Source organism: Lampetra fluviatilis, chromosome 40, assembly GCF_964198595.1.
Source record: "Lampetra fluviatilis chromosome 40, kcLamFluv1.1, whole genome shotgun sequence".
Lineage (NCBI taxonomy): Eukaryota > Metazoa > Chordata > Hyperoartia > Petromyzontiformes > Petromyzontidae > Lampetra > Lampetra fluviatilis.
The window spans coordinates 4,951,786-4,973,589 of NC_136314.1; the positions used below are offsets into that span (position 1 = coordinate 4,951,786).

General features: G+C 54.1%; 2 protein-coding genes across 2 annotated transcripts; one reads left to right on the forward strand and one right to left on the reverse strand.

Annotated features, from left to right (window-relative positions):
• On the reverse strand, positions 1–2,797 carry LSM3 (LSM3 homolog, U6 small nuclear RNA and mRNA degradation associated). Its single transcript, XM_078874916.1, has 4 exons — positions 2,324–2,797; positions 1,438–1,548; positions 491–586; positions 1–342 (listed from the first exon to the last, which is right to left on the reverse strand). The coding sequence occupies exons 1-4, from the start codon at positions 2,477–2,479 to the stop codon at positions 262–264; spliced, it is 444 nt and encodes a 147-aa protein (XP_078731042.1). The 5' UTR covers positions 2,480–2,797; the 3' UTR covers positions 1–261.
• Positions 2,470–20,451, forward strand: XPC (XPC complex subunit, DNA damage recognition and repair factor). The gene is made up of 19 exons (XM_078874914.1): positions 2,470–2,511; positions 5,219–5,519; positions 6,572–6,684; positions 7,399–7,516; positions 8,048–8,132; positions 8,460–8,617; positions 9,075–9,210; positions 9,683–9,778; positions 10,801–11,134; positions 12,018–12,328; positions 12,521–12,780; positions 13,320–13,440; positions 13,946–14,106; positions 14,518–14,599; positions 14,951–15,085; positions 16,076–16,245; positions 16,774–16,867; positions 17,586–17,675; positions 18,200–20,451. The coding sequence occupies exons 1-19, from the start codon at positions 2,478–2,480 to the stop codon at positions 18,404–18,406; spliced, it is 3,006 nt and encodes a 1,001-aa protein (XP_078731040.1). The 5' UTR covers positions 2,470–2,477; the 3' UTR covers positions 18,407–20,451.
• Positions 20,452–21,804: the final 1,353 nt, after the last annotated feature.

Sequence of the window (21,804 nt, forward strand, 5' to 3'; positions counted from 1 at the left end):
TAGCTGCACAGTCCTCTTTATTTGCTTTTTCATGAACATTTTTTTTTTATAAAAAAAAACAAGCTTTCAACAGACACTCGCTCCACAACGAATGAAAATAAAACAACAAAAACGATGCGATGACGTCGATCGCTGGAATTCCGTGGCATTAGGCACGACTTTAGCATTTCCAGCCAGAGACCGGGAAAACTTGTTGCCGATGCATAGCGCTGGTGTTGCCACCACCGTGACCATTTCCTGTCCTGCCCTCAGCTGCCCTCGTCAGCCGACACGCAGGGGCGGTGCCACCAGAATGACCCCGTCGCCTCGCACGAACAGCATCGGGATGTTCCGCTTGGTGGACTGCGAGGGTAAACGCGACAGAACGTGGTGAGCGAACGGACAGGATCCCCCCCCCCCACCCGGGGTCAGAATAATACAGAAATGAAATTACGAGGTCACACCGGTGCCGCCAATGCTCGGGCACCGCACCGCACTGTCGCGTCTCTACCTTGTAAATCTCCTCGTAGGTCTCTTCGTCTATCTCCACGGTCGTCACCGTCTCCTCCACGTCGCCCAGGATCATGTTCAAGTGCTGGTCGTAGGCCTGGGAAGCGCGAGCGCACACAAACGGCTTGCCATTAAGAGCTCACTCCACTTCTACATCATGATGGAGGATGACGCTCTCGCTCTCCCCGCGGAAAAGCACGTGACCAAACGGCCGTGAATGTTAACGATCTTGTTAGGTATAAGACAAGCAGGCCTGACACAGGTTCGGATCTGAATGGATGACCACCGGAGGAGGCATGTCCGGTGTGGTGAGGCTGTGAGGTTGGCTGGAAATGACAGTATACCAATGAGCTTAGCCCACAAAAAAACATTTCAGAATAATTTATTGCTACTGGAGGAATACGATGAGCTAGCTATAAAGCTCGTTTTCATAGATACCCAGTAGCATTTACTGAGCCTATCAGGGGAATATATTTAACTGTGCTGTGTTATGCTCTCATATCCGTGGGTTTCCTCGTTGAGGGATGTTGACACGGCCCAGCGGTGGTACCACATCGCTTGTTGCAGAGGTTCGCCGCTTGAATCTGGCAGGCCGCTCAAGTCAATACCGAGGGGTATATTAACCATACAATACTCTGCATCTTCTGCATATTAACCATAAAATACTCCGCATCTTCTGCTTCAAAGCAGTCGTGAGAGATCCCGTGTGCAACTATGAAAAACCTCGCAAAATAACTGAATTTGGAAACAACGAATCATTGCTCGCTCCTGCGAAAATTTGAAGAGCCCCTCCTGAAAAAGTCTTAAGACTTCAGTGCGGTTCTCCTGAAGTGTAATTAATTGCCATTACGACGACCAGCAACAGCAGCCCTGTGAGAACGCGGCGAAAATCAGGCGCGAGAGCGGGCGTGGTGGACCCTGTGTGGGGGAACGAACGAGTCGACGCACGTGCAGGCGGCCGCGCAGCTCCCGCTCGTTACGCATCTTCACGTAAATTCGCTCGTCCAGACTCAGGCGGATGAGATCCAGAGGCTCCTCCACCGTGTTTCCCGTTTGGGGCTGTGGGGATGCGGGGGCAGAGGGGGGGGGGGGGTCACGCACAATGTTACTAGATGGGCCACCGGTGGCGCTCATGGCTCTCTCTCTCTCCCCTCTGCTGTACCGTCTCTCCACACCTGCACTCTCTCTCTCCCCTGCTTCTTTGCCACGGTATGTTGTTGCATATTTTATTTAACCAAGAGAGGAAATAAACCCAGACACATTAAAACATTTGCCTCGATTGCACGGGCGAACTGGGTTATTACATCTGTACTCTTCCCCCCTCTGGTATACGATGTCCTTGTCTCTCCCACCGGCCCCGCTCTCCAATGCTCTGCCTCTCTCTCCGGTCTGCTCTGTCGGCTGGGTTGCAGGCGTGGGGCTGCAGTGAGGTGCGAGCCAGGAGATGGAAGTCCCGAGTGTCACCCCCTCGTGTGTTACACAGCAACAGCGCCGAGCTGGGGTTCAATCGCCGGCTTCTCCAGTCTCCCCCCGCCCCACAACACGGAGCCAAACCCGCCACGCGGGGTCGCGTGTGTCCCGCGTGCGGGGCCGCCCGTAGGGTGCGCGGCCCGGGGCAGATCGCGCTGTGGGCGCCCCAAAGCGCGGGGCCCGGGGCAGTCGCCCCGATCCGCTGTATTCTAGGGACGGCTCTGTCGGCGTGCGTTAGGTTCCCTATCGCTGCTCTCCGGCCCTGTGCTCTCTCCCCACCGCACGCTCCTTCACTCTCCCTGCCTCTCTCTCTCTCTCTGCCTCTCTCCGCTTCCCGCCGCTCTGTGTGCCACTCTCCGCTCACCGCCTCCACGTCGTCCGCCATCTTCCCGCCGAGCCACGTGACCGCGGCGTGACGCCCTTTGACCCACGACCCGGTGACTCCGCCTCCTTTTTCGTGGCCCGCCCACTTCCGTATGACCACGCCCCCTCCTCGATGTCCCCGCGACCACGTGACCATGGCGAAGAGAAAGGCGGACAGTGGCACGCGTGGTGAGGAGGCAGTTACATCATCATCGTCACTAACATCATCATCGTTACTAACAACATCATCGTTACTAACAACATCATGTTTACTAATAACATCGTCACTAACACCGCCATCATTGCTAACATCACGACTCGCATTACCACCACAATCCCATCGCTAACATCCGGACTATCAGCAGCAGCAGCAGCAGCCATCGCACGAAGCTGACCACATTCGATAATTGTTTTTTTACCCTTCTATCTGGCAACAAAACTGACACCTTTTTTACAAGGAGTCATGTTTGCATAGACCACAATACCTGCAGCCGTAATGAAAACAAAAAAACATAACTCTGATAATGTATGCCCTGTCCTTGAAGTTGAATGGTCCACACCCGAGACAGCTTTCCTTAGAGCCTAGTCTCACATTTTGTTTGCATTATGACTGCAGGTATTGTGGTCTATGCAAACATGACTCCTTGTAAAAAAAGGTGTAAGTTTTGTTGCCAGATAGAAGGGTAAAAAAACAATTATCATATTTTTTACTGGCAAATGAGGTTCCAATGCTGAACACATTCGTCAACAACACCGCGAGTGGCATTAATAGAAGGGCGGGGGACACATTTACAGTTGGCGACGTTTCGGGCAATGGCCCTTCTTCACGGCACAGGGAGATGGAGTGGATACGCGTGAGGAGACTGCACTCTACACCACTGACTCTCGGACCTCTCTGTCAGTTGTGAAGAAGGCCCATTGGCCGAAACGTCGCCTATGTTTCAAACGTCTTCATATTTGTGCACCTCTCTGTGAACGCAGCACCACCACCACATCGCTGTTTCATCAACACAACATCATCATTACTCACATCGCCACCACCACATCGCTGTGTTTCATCAACACAACATCATCATTACTCACATCGCCACCACCACATCGCTGTGTTTCATCAACACAACATCATCATTACTCACATCGCCACCACCACATCGCTGTGTTTCATCAACACAACATCATCATTACTCACATCGCCACCACCACATCGCTGTGTTTCATCAACACAACATCATCATTACTCACATCGCCACCACCACATCGCTGTGTTTCATCAACACAACATCATCATTACTCACATCGCCACCACCACATCGCTGTGTTTCATCAACACAACATCATCATTACTCACATCACCACCACCACATCGCTGTGTTTCATCAACACAACATCATCATTACTCACATCGCCACCACCACATCGCTGTGTTTCATCAACACAACATCATCATTACTCACATCACCACCACCACATCGTTGTGTTTCATCAACACAACATCATCATTACTCACATCGCCACCACCAGAGCGCTGTGTTTCATCAACACAACATCATCATTACTCACATCGCCACCACCAGAGCGCTGTGTTTCATCAACACAACATCATCATTGCTCACATCACCACCGCCACATCGCTGTGTTTCATCAACACAACATCATCATTACTCACATCGCCACCGCCACATCGCTGTGTTTCATCAACACAACATCATCATTACTCACATCGCCACCGCCATGGCGATAACAACATCGCAGTCGTCTCTGTTGGTCGCGTCTGGAGAATGAACGACGCCTGGTGAATGAACGACGTTGGGTGAATGAAAGACGTCTGGTGAATGAAAGACGTCTGGTGAATGAAAGACGTCTGGGGAATGAAAGACGTCTGGAGAATGAAAGATGCCTGGGGAATGAACGACGTCTGGGGAATGAAAGACGTTGGGTGAATGAACGACGTCTGGAGAATGAAAGACGTTGGGTGAATGAACGACGTCTGGAGAATGAACGACGTTGGGTGAATGAAAGACGACTGGGGAATGAAAGACGTTGGGTGAATGAACGACGTCTGGAGAATGAACGACGTCTGGGGAATGAAAGACGTTGGGTGAATGAACGACGTCTGGAGAATGAACGGCTTTGGGTGAATGAAAGACGTCTGGTGAATGAACGACGTCTGGGGAATGAAAGACGTCTGGAGATTGAAAGATGCCTGGGGAATGAACGACGTTGGGTGAATGAAAGACGTCTGGTGTATGAAAGACGTCTGGGGAATGAACGACGGATGTCGGGTGAATGAAAGACGCCTGGGGAATGAAAGACGCCTGGGGAATGAAAGACGCCTGGGGAATGAACTACTTTGGGTGAATGAAAGACGTCTGGTGAATGAAAGACGTCTGGAGAATGAAAGACGACGTCGTCGTTCATTTATTTGTAGGAGGCATCTCTGCCCGGCAGTGAGTCTCTGTGATGTAACGCGCTCTCGGCACCACACAGCGGGGTGATGACGGGGGGGGGGGAGTGCTCGTGGTTGACACTCTACACACACGATACATTCTAGATTTGAAGCTTTCGTGACTGCAAGGATTCATACTCTTAGTTCTTTCGGTAAAGTCACGTAGGTAAAAAATGAAATTAAAACGAATTAAAAAATAATAATAACAGAAATTGTATTAATTTTAATTTCATTTTTTACCTACGTGACTTTACCGAAAGAACGAAGAGTACACACGCGATACACTCCACGACTTCATTTAGTTCGTGCTGTACTGCTTGTGAAGAAGCGCGTGAGTTTACCTCGTTAGAAGGTTCTGCATAACGCAAACCTGTCAACCCACACGGTTTACTACCCCGTATTCTTGTGTTATGTCTAGCGCAACTGAATACGTTTACAACGGACGTGCAGGCAGCAGGGCCCGCGGCTGCCACGATGCTGACGGTGCCGCGCAGAAGCGGGCGAGCAAGAGGATTTCGCGCACGGCGAGGGGCCGACGCGGCGGAGCGCGAGGGGGCCGCGTTGAGCCCGCCCAAGATGGAGAGGCCCGAGACTCGGTGGCGACCACGAGCCAGCGGGGAGCAGCGCAGGGCGGCGCGGGGAGCGAGGGCGAAGCGGGCGGCGCGTGGAAGGAGAGGGCGGCCTCTCAGGACGGGGGGCAGCGCGAAGGGGCAAGGGCCGGCGAACGCGTGACGGCAGAGGGCTCGGGCAGGTGAGGCGTTGGTAACGATGCAGTCACGCGCACGAGTTCCGTGATCAAGACGAAGGTCCCCCGATGGTAGCACGGATCTCGGACTGGTTTTTAAATATATGTTTTTATTGTGGGGACCGCGTAAGCCCAGTACAACGCGTTGATGGCTTTTGGGGAAAAGGGACGGAAACTGCTGGTCGGGGGGGGGGGGGGGACTTTCGGCGCTTGACCGTGTCAAGGTGGAGGGAGGAATGGTCAGTGCCCACCCTGAGCGGTTCTTCCGTCGAGTGGGGGAGTGGGAGCTTTTACAGTGAGGGAAAAAAGTATTTGATCCCCTGCTGATTTTGTACATTTGCCCACTGACAAAGAAATGATCAGTCTATAATTTTAATGGTAGGTTTATTTGAACAGTGAGAGACAGAATAACAACAACAAAATCCAGAAAAACGCATGTCAAAAATGTTATAAATTAACTTGCATTTTAATGAGGGAAATAAGTATTTGACCCCCTCTCAATTAGAAAGATTTCTGGCTCCCAGGTGTCTTTTATACAGGTAACGAGCTGAGATTAGGAGCACACTCTTAAAGGGAGTGCTCTTAATCTCAGCTTGTTACCTGTATAAAAGACACCCGTTTACAGAAGCAATCAATCAATCAGATTCCAAACTCTCCACCATGGCCAAGACCAAAGAGCTCTCCAAGGATGGAGAGGAGTAACCAGCATTCTAAGGGGAGATCGGATGTGGGGAATAGGGTGGAAAAGAAACACGCACTACAAGTCATGTAACAGACACGCGGCTTTATGTGTTAAGGTGACAACCTCTCCTCTACGGTTCCCGGGCTGTTACTTTCTGGCGAACCACATCGGAATAAAATTTGCATGCGCTGGCGAGCCACGTGACATGTCCGTCACCGGGTCGCGTGGCATCGCGACGTCGCAACGTCTGACCACGCGATCGTTCATCTCCGTCTCTTGTCCGGCGCTCCACATCTCCATCCCTTGTTTATCACTCATCTCGTGGATCCGCGTTTCCCCAATCTGCATGCGGCTACCCCGTGCGTTTGTTGCGAAGGAAAAGAGCCGCGAGTGAGAGCGACAGCGAGGAGAATGACCTGGAAGGAAAGTCCGACGAAGAGGACTCCTCGTCCGACTCGGAGAGTGAAGGAGAGTGGCAGGAGGTGGACGGTAGGTTAACTGCCTTTTGTCTGTGCATAGCATCAGTGGTGAGTGTGTGTGTGTGTGCTAAATGATCTTTGTCTAAGTGATATGTATGTGCCTAGTGGAAGCAATGTGTGTGTGTGTGTGCTACTTGCCCAATTCGATATAGGCGTATGAGTGGCTCTGTGGTACTGCAAGTGCAAGAGGTTAAAGCACAGCAGAGTTCGTATTCGTGACAGCAGTCATCGTAACAGCATGCATTTTAACGGCAAGCATCCTCAAAGCAATAATCGTAATGGCAATCATCGTAATGACATGCATTGTAACAGCAATCATCGTAATGGCAATCATCGTAATGGCATGCATTGTAACAGCAATCATCGTAATGGCAATCATCGTAATGGCATGCATTGTAACAGCAATAATCGTAATGGCAATCACCGTAATGACATGCATTGTAACAGCAATCATCGTAATGGCAATCATCGTAATGACATGCATTGTAACAGCAATAATCGTAATGGCAATCATCGTAATGGCATGCATTGATTGTAGCAGCATTGATCATATCAGCAAGAGTCATGACGGTAATCGTTTCAGCAATCATCCTAATAACAATCGTCGTATTGGAAATCACCGTAAGCATCACACCAGCGAGCGTCTAAACATCAAACGCACACACACAGGCGCTCGCCGCCCGCTGCTGAGCGCCACCTTTGTGGCTGCGCCGTCTCCCTCCAGAGCTTCCGGCAGAAGAGGAGGTGGGCGCCACAAGCTCAGCAGCCGGCATCGTGAGCATCGGGCAGGCCGTGCAGATCGAGATAGAGACACCGGAGATGGCAAAACTGCGTGCGCGCAAGTAAGAGAGCGCCGACAACACACAGTCAAAGGTTCCCCTTGTAGCCTACACGGGCTTTTGGGGCAAGTGCTGTCAGTGAGCACCTATGAAGGCCAACACGACCGCATGAGTGGGTGGGTGGCCAGCACCATGCCCGGTTGCCTTTGTTTCTCCAGTGCTGTATGCACACTACACACCACGTTGGGTTCTGATTTAAGGCTGAACTCGATATAGAGGAGGCCCAGGACTGCTTCAGATATTCATCACCGATGTTGGCCCTCTGCGGGAATCGAACTCTGGCCTCCGGGTAACCCAGCGCAGTGCACCAACCACTGCGTCGCCGCTCCCCTTGCTGCAGCGCAAAGACAAAGATCCTCCGTATAGCCTTAACAGACCGTCGGGGCAAGTGCTCTTAGCGAGGGCCCTTTGAAGGCCGGCACGGCGCACCAAGGGGGTGACACTGTGATCATCACCACGCCGTTCGTCTTAATCTCCCCAGTTCTGATGTTTTACACTCTGCGCCACCGTGTGTCCGTGTCTGCTCCCGACCAGGGACAAGCGCAAGAAGCTGTTTGAGGGCTGGGTGCGCCGCATGGCGAATCGCCACAAGAAAGAAGTGCAGCTCGACTTGCACAAGGTGCGTCGCTGCACCCCGACCTCCACACGTGTGTGTGTGTGTGTGAGACTCCTCCAACTCCGGCGTAGGTTCACGTGATCGAGTTGTGTCGCCCGCCGAAGTGTTTTTGGGCCGTACCGCTTGTCGTTCGAAACGATGTCCAGCGAATTCACTCCCGACCGTCGGGAGCTTCCTCAGGAACCGAATCGGTTCCTCAGTTACGCGTTCCTTCAGTCGGCGAAGGAGCTGCAGGTGACACCTTGAGCGTAAACGTCGGGACGTCACAAGTGAGGGAATGGCCCCATTTGAGCCGTGGACACACGTGTCGTGTGTTGCGTGTCCCGTCAGGTGCACCTGCTGTGCCTGCTGGCGAACGGGATGCACCGCAGCGCCGTCTGCAGTTCCCTTGCCCTGCGAGCGCTGGCGCTGTCGCTGCTGCCCACGCAGTTGGCGTCTTCGCCATCCACCAATCACGACCTCGCCTTCCTCGCTCGACTCCTCACGTGGTGAGAGGCTGTGGCGCCACCTCCATGGAGCTGCATCCCACCCCCCGCGCCACTCGCTGCAAGACCAAAGCGTGAATGCGTTGGCTCCGTCCTTCTCTTTGTCATGGGAGGAGGTCGTGATAACGCTCATGGCGGTGATCCAATATTAAAGTTGTGTTGCTGTTAGCGTTGTGGAAAAAAGATGTATTTAAAAAAACGGGATCTGTATTGATAAAAAATAATGACAGCTAGAATTATGAATGAGAGCAAGAATTCGAATACTACAGTGTTACATCTGCAGGTCTTTTCTCCTATATCAATGTGATATCTGAGAATCTATGGATCTCTGTCAGTCTATGTGTCTATATGAATCTCTGGCTTTATATGTAAGTCTGGATCTCTGATGTGAGTCTTTAGGAAAGCATTGCAGAATCCATGCGTGCGCGTGCTTCTTCCTCCCCTGTGTGATTGAGCGCAGGTTCAACTTCACGTTCCGGGTGGACGAGGAGGAGGAGGAGGTGCAGGGAGGGACGGCGCAGGGGGCCCTGATGACGGAGGTCCTCACCGCGAGGTTCAGTTCGCGAACGGCACGCTCGGCTGAGGAGCTGTCGCACGTGGGTAGCAGCGTGCACCGCGGCACACGCGTGCTTACGCCACACGCAACAGTGCATGGCGCATATACCGTAGAGCACACTCGGGCGCGCGCTCAGGCACACGCACGAGAAGGCACACACATTCGCAGCACATGCCACGCACAGCACAGCAGACTCCGCATGCGAGCACGACTCGTTTGCATCATTGGCATAACTTGTGAACGGTCTGCTAATGATTTGAATCATCACAAGTCTGGCAATTCACGCACTAAACTAGCTTGTGTCACTGTGTTGGTCTACTGTGCTGTCCTGTGCACTCCTTTGTGTTGTCCTCTGTTATCCTCTGTGCTGTCCGGCCTCTCCTGTGCTGTCCGCACTTTCCTATGCTATCCTCTGGGTTGTCCTGTCCTTTCCGCTCTGCTGTCCTCTGTGCTGTCTGCCCCCCCCCTCCCGCACGTGGTCCCGTGGTTTTTCTGTTCGCGCATGTGTGCAGTTGTTCCTGGTCGTGGTGCGAGCGCTGGGCATCACCTCGCGCCTGGTGCTGTCCCTGCAGCCGCTGCCGCTCAAGGCCGCCGCCGCCGAACCCAAGGTATTCACTGCGGCGGCGTCTCCGTCGGTGGCGCGGCTCGCTCCGACGCCCCGTGGCACGTTGGGCGCCGATTAAGTCAATGGTTTAAATCGGCAACAAAAAATTCCGGTACAGAATGACGCAATAGTTTTGGACTAATTTTTTTAGGGGGGAAAATAAAGTTTCTGAGCACAGCAGGCTCAAAGGCCCGAAATATCAAGCGGCCAGCAACAATAATAAGCGTTGACACTCGTATTCGCCGCGAGTGGGAATTGAACTCGGGTCGCCGGGTTCGTAGCGCAGTGCGCTAACTGCTGTGCCACCGCTTCCCACCCAATCATTACCACCAATACTAATACCAACCAATACCTGCCATTCGCCACTAAGTGACGGTGACGTTCCCACAGCTCCTGTGCCAGGTTAGGTGCACTTTGATTACCACAAAGATCCCCGTATAGCTTTAACAGACTGTTGGGGCAAGTGCTGTTCGTGAGCACCTATGAAGGCCGGAATGGCACACGAGGGGGTGGATGGTCAGCACCACTTCCAGCCGCCTTTGTCTGCCTAGTTGCGATGTTTACATTATGCACCAGGTACTCATTTGAGGCTGAGTCGACCTAGGGTAGGCCCAGGACCCGTTTAGATAATTCCCACTGGTGTCGGCCATGAGCAGGAATCAAACCCGGGTCGCCAGGCTCGGAGTGCACACACACAGACACACTGGTTAGTGTCGTGAGTTATTGAAATGACTGCACAAAAAAAAAAACCTACTTGAATATGAAATTAACTTTCTCCATTCGACTTATTTCAATTGATTACGTGACCAACACTCTTCGCAAGGCATATGAGATTCTTTCCGCTCGTGTGGATAAAGGGGCCTGCTACTTCGGAGATAGTTTTGTGACGTCAATTTCTCGTAGCCACTCTCCGACACGTGGGGGTGGTGCGCTGCTCGCTGTCAAACGTTGCTCCAGATGGGGCAAGGTCCATTCGTCTCGTGACTTCACGACCTCATAACAAACAACATCCACGCTTCACCCCAGGTTGGCAGGTCGGCCCAAACCAAGACGCGCAAGGGAACCTCGAAACAGCAAGAATCCGCTCGCCAGGGGCCCGGCGACTTCGTAGGCGGTGGTGATGGAAGTGCGAGGGTGGAGCGAGGGAAGCGTGGAGAGGCTCGGAAGAAGTCCTCCTCCGCCACCTCCCAGAGTGGAGACGTCTCCAAGGCTGAGAGGATTAAGGAGGAAGGGAAGGGCGAGAAGGTGGAGGAAGAGGAGGAGGATGGGAAGATTAGAAAGCGTCAAGGTGCTGGAGAGAACGAGGGAAAGAGACGGTCTCCGAGAGTATCCGCCCAACAAAGCTCGAAGCCGCAAGCAGGTACCGTACCAGAAGTGCAGTCCGACTCCGCTGAATTTCGAATTCCACAAATAGTTTGCGATGCCGGGACGGTCTCTCTGAAAGGCCGGGATGTTCGGTGGCTGCGACGGAGCGGACGTAGACCAACACCAGACGCTCGCGCTGCACGCCCCCGGACATTACACGTGTGGGTATGCCGCAGCTAATAAGCGTTCGGCTTCGTATGGGAGGAACACGGAGAAAACCCACCACGACATGAAAGGCGGTAACACTCGGCAATGCCATCTCCCGGCCACAGGGTCGGGCGGTGGATGGTAGTGCCCCGAGTGGCTGTAAAGTTCGCATCTCATATTTAAATCGGCACAAGCCTCCCGTAAATCACGTAGCTTCTGCGTTGCCACCCCACACTCTGAATCCCCTCCCCTTTCACCTCCCCCTCTTGAAAACAGACGCTGCTCCGTGCAGCTCCCGTGCAGCTCCGTTATGCTTGCTCCCCTTTTTCCTCTTTCCATCCTCTTCCTTTTTATTTCCCATTCTTTCTCTTTTCTCTTCCCTGACGTTTTTACGTTTCCATGCATCACAACCTTAGCTTTACTCTGCTTCCTGTGGCGTGCCATGGATACAACTTTTATCACATTGAGTCTTACACGTGCAATTCAATGCATGTATCGTCCACTTCCAAACCAACGTTAGTCAACTAACTGACGCTCGTGGTTTTGGTCGTAGTTGTAAATTGCAGTCCCTTGACAAACCCATACCGACTAGCGTGATGAAGTGTGGTCGTCAAACAACCTTTACGACTGCCATTGTGTTGGGAGGCCTTCATCCAGCAGTGGATAGATCGTGGCCAACGACGACGACGACGACATTGCAGTCCTGCTGCCGTGTGCGTTTGTTTCACCAGGGCGCTACCGGGTCGCGGCGAGCGGCAGCGACGGCAGCGGCAGTGACGAGGACTCGGAATTCTCCCCGAACTCCGGTGACTCATCCGACGAGGTCTCAGATTCAGACGAGGGTGGAGGGAGGAGGAGGAGGTCGGGGAAGTCGAGCAAGAGGCCATCCTCGCAACAGCGAGGAGCGGCCGGGAAGAGGCCTAAGGGAGAGAAGGAGCCGGAGCTTGGGGGCGACAGCGACAGCGATGATTTTGTCGCCACCACGACGACCGGACGGGCGAAACATAAGCGCGCCAAGATGCAGAGAAAGTCACCGAACCATGTAAGGGATCGGCGAGGGGGTGTTGAGGCCTTGGGGAGAGATTGGTGAGAGGTTGGGGCTTTGTGCGTCTTGGTCTGTGCACGGAAAATAGTGCACGTTGCAGGAGATGAACACCTTGCGATGTGGCTCATTTACGACTTGTTTTTTTTTATTCTCAAAAATTGTACCTTTCCCGCCTGTGCCTTTTCACAGCCTAAAGCTGCGTGGAAGCCTGGGGCAACGTCGACGGCGTTGGCCCCTTGCGACGCGTGGGTGGAGGTTCTCTTGCTGGACGAGGGCCCGCACGGTCGGGCGCCGGTGGGTGCCGCTGTCGCCGGCGGGCGCTGGGTGTGCGTGGAGGTCGCCGGCGCGCAGGCCGACCGGCCGGAGGCGTGCGTGCGACGGGCCGCGCGGCCCCTGGCGTACGTTGTGGCCTTCGATGACGATGGGTGCATGAAGGACATCACTCGCAGGCAAGTGAAGGACGGGGCCAGGCCTGTATCCTCGGTCGATGTCCCGGAAAAAATGTGTTCACTGTCATCGCGCGCGGGCCTCCTCCGTGAGCGCCTCCCCTGCTACCTTGCAGGTCGCGGTGGCGGTTACCATGACCACAGTTTTCACGCTCGGCGCGGGTTTGTTAAGATGAGCGCAGACATGGGAGACCGCAGGAGTACGGTACAATAATAAATGTTGCTGTGCTGCCTTATGCTGCCCACCGTACTGCAGCGGGTGCGTTCTCGCTTATTTGGAACAGCGTCGGTCGTTACACGCGAGGATTGACGCGTCCATCGTGAGTTCCACTCAGGGATTCATTACAGCCGAGTCCCTCCCAGGTCACAGAGTCCAATAGCCTCGCATAGAGACCCATAGATAGATTCTCCTAAATTCCCATAGACTTGTAGCGACCCATACATTCTCATAGACTTGTAGAGACCCAATCCCTCCGTCTGGCGAGCGATCCCGACGTTGCGTTCTCCGGGGCCGTCACCGGGAATCCGCGCGTGCCGTGCAGGTACGACCCCGCGTGGCTCACGTACACGCGGCGGCTGCGCGTGGACACCGAGTGGTGGCAGGCGGCGCTCTTCCCGTTCGAGAGCCCCCACACGCGCCGCGAGCAGCAGGAGGACGAGCAGGTGAGAGGTGGCGCCGCGGGCGATGGCGGCGGCGGCCTTGGGGAGCGATTGGGAAGAGCCGCTTATTAGGAAGCCACTGGGAGCTATTGTTTAGAACTGCTTGTTGTGTTTAGTTTGTTGTCCTCCGATTAACACGGTTGGCTACGTACGGTGCGAAAGAAGTTCAGCGTACATGCATACAGTAGCCAGCACAGGTGGTGAATCTGCAGTCGTCTCAGCTCATGAACCTGAGCCTATCCTGTGACCTCCTGCCAGAGATTTATTGACACTTCACGTGGCAGCCGCATAGTGCACCTAGCCTGGCAAAAGTGCTGTGGTGGTGAATAGTGGCTGTTATTGGTAGTGGTGGTGGTTGTCTATAAACTGGTGGCCTTGTTGGTGGTGCTGGTGATATTGATGGCCGTGATGGTGGCAATGGCGGTGGTTGCGCGATCAGCTGGTGGCGACGATTGCGATGCTGGTGAAATTGGTGGTGGTGACGGTGGTGACGGTGGTGTTTTATCAGTTAGAGGCGGGGCTGCTGATCCGCCCTATGCCAAGCTCCGTGTCGGAGTTTAAGAGCCATCCGCTGTACGCGCTGCCACGCCACCTGCTCAAGTACGAGGCCATCTACCCGCCCGGTGCCGCGGTGCTGGGCACCTGCCGCGGAGAACCGGTCTACGCCAGGTACTGAGGCACCGGCGCCAGAATGGGAGCGGGGCCTTGTCGCAAGGCTTAGCATTGATTCTTGTCGTCAGGAGGGCCCTGCTACATTCAGATGTTTGGCCACGAATTCCATTAGTAACGAGAGTCTGGATTCGCGTGCGAGGGGACCGGAGAACCTGGAGAAAACCCAGCACGAGGGGGCGGGGTCGACACTCGGCACTCTCCTGTATCTCTTCATCTCTCGGCGGCCTTCCTGGCCTGTCTGCTGCCAGCTGTAAAAGCCTGACGTGCAACTGTACGAGTATGAGAACGCACGAGCCGTGAGGTGGGGTGGAGTGGTGGCGCAGCGGTCAGTGCAGTTCGCTACGAACCTGGCGACGTCGGTTCAACTGCCCCCATGATGTTCCTCCACTGATGTTCGTCTGCCCGCAGGGAGTGCGTCCACACCCTGCATTCGTGCGACACGTGGCTCAAGCAGGCGCGTGTGGTGCGGCTGGGAGAGGTCCCCTATAAGGTGCCGTTTTTGCAGCACGCGGGGGCGCGATCGCTCGTTAGATAGCGTTAAAAAGTACAAGTTGGGTTGTTTTTTTTCCGGGACACCTGAATTCTCATAAGCGCTGGGGCGAGCGGGGATGGTGGTGAATCACAGGGAGCCTTCTGTCAGCTGCAGTAATAATAATAATAATGTTTAGTTTTGTATCTCATGTCGTCGAGGATCCACAGACGAGCAGGAAGACAGTAGCCAGGTGGTCTTCTTCTACACTAAGATGTTGTCAACCAATTAATGAGCGTTTATACCATGGTTATGCCACAATGGTGCCGCGTGACCTTTGCCCCCCCCCTTCCCCATCCCCCCCACTGTCAGATGGTGAAGGGTCAGTCCAACCGCTCGCGCAAGCTGCGCATGGCGGACCCGGAGAGCCGCGACAAGCCTGACCTGGCGCTGTTCGGCCCGTGGCAAACCGAGGAATACCAGCCGCCTGTGGCGGTGGACGGCAAGGTAACGGCTACGACGCCACCGCCTCCACCAAAGACAAAGATCCCCCGTGTAGGCTACACAGACTTTTGGGGCAAGTGCTGTTAGCAAGCTCTTATGAAGTCCGGCACGATGCATAAGGGGGTCGGTGGCCAGCATCGCGTCCGACCGTGTTTGCCTTCCCAATGGCGACGTTTACAAATAGCGCCAGGTACTCGTTGAGGCTGAGACGAACTAGGCGATGTCCAGCACCAGTTCAGACAATCATCGCTGGTATTAGTGGCCGTTAGTGGGAATCGGACTCGTGTCTCTGGGTTCGTAGCGCAGCGCGCTTCCCCCTGCATCCCACCGCCTCTCCAAGTTACCACCGCAACTCCATCCGCATCCCAGGTGACGCCTCTCCGTGCTGGACATCACTGCTGGCGTGGGAAAAAACGTGGGTAGGGATTAGGGTCCTCGTGGAAACAGCGCTCAAATACCTCGACAACCCGGAGCGCTTCACATCACATCATCTCAAGTGTTCCAGTGCCCCGCTGCAGTCGTAGCCCCGCTTGGCAGCTGCCCCTACGCGGCACGATGTCTACACGGCACTGGCCTGCAAGTGGGCACCAGTCCCTTGCCACGCGGTTATTTTACCGATTAAGCACTTTGTTAGTAGTTATAAAATTTGGCAACTATGGGCCGCGACATGTCACGGGATCATTTACGTCCGCCGGAAGCAGGTGTCGATTATTGAACGCTAAATACACGCGCAGTATTAACCAGGGCGGCCACTGGACTCGAACAGCGAAGCCTCTCCAGCGGCGCTAAACGGCCCTCAAGCCGGACCGCGTCACTGGGAGCTGGGAGACCTCGCGACCGCCGGGCGCTACGTGGCCAACTGGACATCTGCACAAACCACTGGATCTGTGAAAAAGAGCTTTATAGCTCATCGGATTCCTCCGGTATAGATACAGATTCTGATTATAGATGCTGCCTGCGCCGTGCCACGTGAACTGCCTTGTGCCACGCCAGGTTCCCCGGAATGACTATGGCAACGTGTACCTGTTCCGGCCGAGTATGCTGCCCGTGGGCTGCGTGCACCTCCACGCGCCGGGCCTGAACCGCGTGGCGCGCTCCATCGGCGTGGACTGCGCGCCGGCGGTCACGGGATTCGACTTCCACGCAGGATACTCGCACCCCGTGTAAGGGACGCGCGCGTGTGTGTGTGTACATGTGTGTATGTATGCGTGTGTACGGTACAGTTGGTACAGTAGGGGGCACAGGTGGTGCATCAGCCAGTCATCTCGGTCATCTCAGTCAGTCGACACATGGCACCTGCTGGGTCTGCCCCGTGATCTCCTGCCAGCGGGCGTTCGACACTTCACGTGGCCTCAAGGTGCACATGGCCTGGCACAAGCGTCGTGGTGACGTCACCGCCACTTAGTGGCGAATGGCGGTTGTTGTTGTTGTGTGTGTGTGAGTGTTTATGTGCACGCGTGTGTACGCCAGTGTGTGTTTACGCCATTGTCTGTGTAGGCGTGTTCATGTGCACGACTCAAACGAGTACCTGGTGCGGTGTGTAAACATCGCCACTCGGGAGACAAAGCCGGCCGGGCCTGGTGCTGGCCACCCACCCCCTCGTGTGCCGTGCCGGTCTTCATAGGTGCTCGCTAACTAAACTTTCCCCAACAGTCTGTTAAGGCTATACGGGGGATCTTTGTCTTTGGCAGTACCGACGGCTTTGTGGTGTGCGAGGAGGTGAAGGACACCCTGCTGGCCGCTTGGGAGAGAGCGCAGGAGGAGGTGGAAAAGAAGGAGAGAGAGGTGAGACCCAGACGTTGCCCAGCACCGAGGACGTTCACCCCGGCCTGTTGAGGAGCCTCCCTCGTCAGAGACTCTGCAGTTCCCTCGCTCCTCCGTTTCCTCGCAACGTGGGAGTTCTCTCCCATTGTCCAGTCCGTCAGGAGTGCGCACGGATCACAGATAAGAAGCTTTTGGGACCTCACCGTTGTAGCTCTGCTGCACAAACTGGCTCAGACTCAAGGATGGGAACCCGATATCTGCCGCTGCCGGTAACCGGGTCCGGGCCTTCGGGCTGGAGAGCCCGGTGACGCTGCGTCGGCCGTATCGCTGCGTAAAGTTTGCGCTGCGCGGGTCAAGCAGCGGCAGAAGCAGCAGCGGTAGCGGCCGATCACCGTGGGCTACGGATCGTAGACGGCGTCTGTTGGGGTCCGTTGAGGCCGGTGCTACTCACTGTTCGGCGAGTTGGAGCCGAGCAAATGAGTGTAGACTCTTGCAGACGAGCAGTTGTAGTTCCACATACGGGCAATATCGTTGCCTCCCCATTCGGGACAGATGAATGAATGGACGGGGGGAAAGGTAAAATCGATGCGAGATTGATCCGAGATGAGATTGGGAGGCGGTGGGGCGATCGGAGTGTTGGGGCGATGGCGTCGTGCTCACGCGGTGAACGTGAGAAGTCTGGAAATGGCGATTCAATCGGTTGTCGTCGTCGTCGTTGTCCACGCTTTGTGTCGCACAGAAGAGAGAGAATCGCGCTTTTGGAAACTGGAAGCTGCTGACCAGGGGACTGCTCATCAGGGAGCGGTTAAAGCTGCGTTACTCGGCTCACGTACGTCGGCTCACGCCGCACTCGCCTCACCACACTCGCCGCACTCACCACGCTCGCCGCACTCACCACGCTCACAGCAGTCACCTCGCTCACCGCAGTCACCTCGCTCAACGCAGTCATCTTACCGCAATCATCATACTCACCACAGCCACCTCGCTGCAGTCACCTCACTCACCATGCTCACCACACTGATTATGCTCACCTCCCTCACCATGCTCATCACGCTCACCACTCACCATGTTTGCTACATCGTACGGAGTCTGGCTCGGTGTAGCGTCCTTGTCTGCATCGTCTCATTCTGCCTCTGTACTCTCCCATTCGTATTGTCTCGTTATGTCTCCTTTGCATTGCTTTAACCTATTTCGTTTGTACTCTCCATCGCATTTGTTTCCTCTCACTCTAAGCCCTTTGTCTAATCAAGCGGTGAGCTCCTTTCATTCTGAAACGGGGTGGCCACGTGACGTTCGCGCGACGTTCGCGCGACGTTCACGCGACGTCGTCGTCGTCTTTTTTCCGTCCTCCAGGAGCCCGGCTCCACACAGACAACGCAGGGCGAGGAAGGCACGAGCCAGGCGGCCGAAACCCCGGGGGTCACCCCCGCCAACGACCTGGCAGTGGCCTGGCCAGACTTGCAAGAGCGGGCGCGGTCGTCTGTCAAACGAAACCAGGGGGTGGGGCAGCGTGATCGCCAGGGCCAGAACTCTCACCTGTTCCCCTTCGAGAAGCTCTAGAGCAGTGGTTCTTAACCTGGGTTCGATCGAACCCCAGGGGTTCGGTGAGTCAGTCTCAGGGCTTCGGCGGAGGTTAAGACACACACCCGACTCGTATGATTGTGCACCAGTAAAACATACACCTATGTTTTGAATTTGAAAAAATCATATTTTATTTCTCCAATTAATAAGGGTTCGGTGAATGCGCACATGAAACTGGTGGGGTTCGGTACCTCCAAAAAGGTTAAGAACCACTGCTCTAGAGGAAGGAGTGGGACCCCCCCCACCACCCGCGCGTGGCCCACACTCGGGCCCCTCAACTCCACTTAATTCGCCCCGCGGATTTTCTTCGTGTGACGTGGCCCACGGCCGAACGAGGATCGCCGCTTGGAAACGTCCCGCAGATGATAATTAGCCCCCGCTCATCATCTGCTGGAGGGGAATGTTTCAAACCTGGCAACATAGCACGATCGGTGACTGCACTGCACTGGCCTGACTACGAGGTGTGTGTGTTGATGGTTTTGTATGGCCCATGAAGAGCGACTACAGGTTTTCCTCACTCTACATGTGTTCGGTTTGTGCAACTTCGCGTTGGAAATACGGCAAACCTATTTCTAGCCAAAATTCGCTCTGTGCGATTTGAATTCACTCGTGCGACGGCTATTCAGACGTGGGCAAGCAGCTGTCTCGTGCGCTTCATTGCGGGTTGGGTGACTGTGCGGTCCGTGCTTTGGGAATATGCTTTGTGCGCCTCTTTTTTTGGAATTAATCGACCGTGTAAAGCGAGGGAATCCTGTAATCCAAATTCAGTTGCAAGTGATTGAGCCATTGAGTTACATTGTCTGGTAGTCGGTAAATTTCAGACAAACCGTCTGAAAGTTTATATTTGCAGCAGTGGCAAAGTTACGTTCTCCGTGGTTCTATGTTCTTAGCTGCAGTCGCACAAAGGAAAGATTTTATTCTCCACGTTTGTGTGTGTGTGTGTTCATGTGCCGTCGCCCGATATTTGAAAGGCCTGCTTTGCTCTCAGGGACAGGATATCCGACTGCCGCTCTCCAGGCATGCGCTCACACCTCTTCTGATCCTCGTCACCGCAAGGAAGATTGTGCCTTTCGCATCGTCCTGCGGAATTCCTCATTTGACGGCGCCACAACTCGGGGGGTCCTGCTAAACCATGGGTCGGCGAGGGGGGGGGCTGGTTACTTCCTTGAATATTTCCTGGGTCGCTTGAAAACTGTCAGTGCAAGTGGAATACTTGATGTGGTGTGCTGGGCGCGTAAACATTTTTCAAGGTCGCCTACCTGGGACGGACCCGGCTGAAATGAATCCCAGGGGTGGAACTATGAATGTCCATCAATATCGAATCTAGGGCTCGCGATGCACGCATTGATCCTCGCATCTAAGAACTGATACTGTTGCAGTCACGTGTTGTATACGCCTCCGACTAAATCACCCAAAATGTACCTGTTGATCAAGTCAGATGTCAAAAACTAAGCAGCGCTGACCCTGCACAGGACTTTGGTGAGCGACCTCCTTGCATAAATCAGCTCATAGGCTCCTGCGGGGCTACCTGGTGGGCAGAAGGAGACGGCGCAGCAACATTTATTATCGTACCGTGCCGAGGAGCGCGAGGTGTGGTTACGGTAACCCCCAACGCGACCCGCATGGCCGTGGTGGAGCCGCTCATCCAGCAGTGGATCAGCAAGAGGCCCGTACGTGCTAATGTACTGTACCGGTGTTCCGTGTTCACGTGACCCACGCAGCCAATTGGATGCTGCTACCGTTCACCGCAGCGTTACAAAAAATACCCAAAACATTTCTGCACGATTCAAATCGTAACCGTGAATCGGTGATCACCCATGGAATGGGCGGAGGGGGAAGTCATTTCAACCCCTCCAGCCACAAGCTGATAGCCATTGTCATTGGTCCTTCGTGTTTTGTGTCAACTCGGGAGTTCTCGATGGATTTTTTTACTTTATGCGGCATTATTTGTTATTGGTTTGTGCTTTTTGTGTGCTTTGTTTTCATACTTTATTTAAAAACGACAAAAAAATATGCAACAATGATTACCATGTCCCGAGTCCTTTGTTCAGATGCGTTCGTGTGCTTGACGTAGGCGCTAATTCATCTCAGTTATTTCCACAAAGACTAAATGTTCACAGCCTGTAATGTCATTTAACTTTTTATATGACAATAGGCAGTATAAAATCAATACAAAAGAAACGTGTTAAACACCGAATCCACTGAAAATCCCAAGCCATTTGTGGAACGCACGTTGCAGTGCCACAGGAGTTGGTGTGGGGTGTGGAGTGCGGAACTCAAGTGGGGGCCTCCTGGTGTTTGACGTCTCAGCGTGGAGACGCAGCCGTCAGAAAAGCGCCTTTGCTTCACGTTTCGCATTTTGAGCATCAGGAAGTGAGAGGTTATTTTTTGTTCCCATGTTTTACCTTCAATGTGTATGCCCCCCCCCCCCCCCCCCATGTATCGAGGATATTTTAATCGGCGCGGAAAGGGGGACAGAAGGGACGTATACATTAGCAGAATTAAAACAAGTTACCTGAGCGGTGCAGAGCAACTGAGAACAGATGCCTGCCATCAATCAACGTAAGGGGGTAGAATGCATTTTTGCGTTGCGAATCCAGTAGTTAAATTCAGTTTCCTGCGGTTGCCCGAGACATAATTTCAGCCGCCCAAGAGGAGCCAGATTTCATGATGATGAGAATAGATCTTTGGTGCTGGGTGGTGAATCAGAATATTTATTGGACGGGATGAATCCGATGAGCGATAAAGCTCTTTTTCACAGATGGTGGTGGCGTGGTTGGCATGGGCCCTGGTGAGAGGATGGAAATGGGTGCCCGCCTTGTCCCATTCTTCATGTTTCTACCACATGGGCCCAGATGCAACGGCGCCGCATGCACACTCCGTAGCTCAGCCACTTGGTCTATGGATCTCGATGCACATAATCTCCAAGTCTTTGGAATACAATGGGGCTCCCTCTTGTGTCCGATTTCAGCGGTCACCTCTGCCACAGAATAGTGCCAACACACTCTTCACTTAAGATTAGCACGGTATGACTACGTACGGTGCGAAAGAAGTTCAGCGGTCACCCCTGCCAGACATACGTACAAACATACACAGGCATCTAGCAAACAGTCTGGCTACGCTGCCTGCCTGTATGCTGTCTGCTATCATCAACAATGATCTGTCCACTGCTGGATGCAGCCCCCCCCCCCCCCAACAATACAATGTCCAATTTAAGCGGCCACCCCTACCACAGGACGGAGCCAGAACACCCTGCACCTCCGATTATCACGGTTGGCCACGTACGGCGCAAAAGAAGTTCAACATACAGACTCACGCGAAACGCCCTCTCGGCTCTGACCCCAGGTGACCCCTTGTCAACGTTAGCCCCGCCCCCC

Bases quoted from the DNA above. Each gene is read 5' to 3' on its own strand.
- LSM3 (XM_078874916.1), bottom strand. From the start codon at position 2,479: ATGGTCACGTGGTCGCGGGGACATCGAGGAGGGGGCGTGGTCATACGG. The intron at 1,549-2,323 runs GTGAGCGGAGAG...GCATCCCCACAG, and splicing joins TGGCGGACGACGTGGAGGCG to CCCCAAACGGGAAACACGGT. The intron at 587-1,437 runs GTGCGTCGACTC...CGCGCTTCCCAG, and splicing joins AGCTGCGCGGCCGCCTGCAC to GCCTACGACCAGCACTTGAA.
- XPC (XM_078874914.1), top strand. From the start codon at position 2,478: ATGGCGAAGAGAAAGGCGGACAGTGGCACGCGTG. The intron at 9,779-10,800 runs GTATTCACTGCG...GCTTCACCCCAG, and splicing joins CCGCCGCCGCCGAACCCAAG to GTTGGCAGGTCGGCCCAAAC. The intron at 13,441-13,945 runs GTGAGAGGTGGC...GTGTTTTATCAG, and splicing joins AGCAGCAGGAGGACGAGCAG to TTAGAGGCGGGGCTGCTGAT.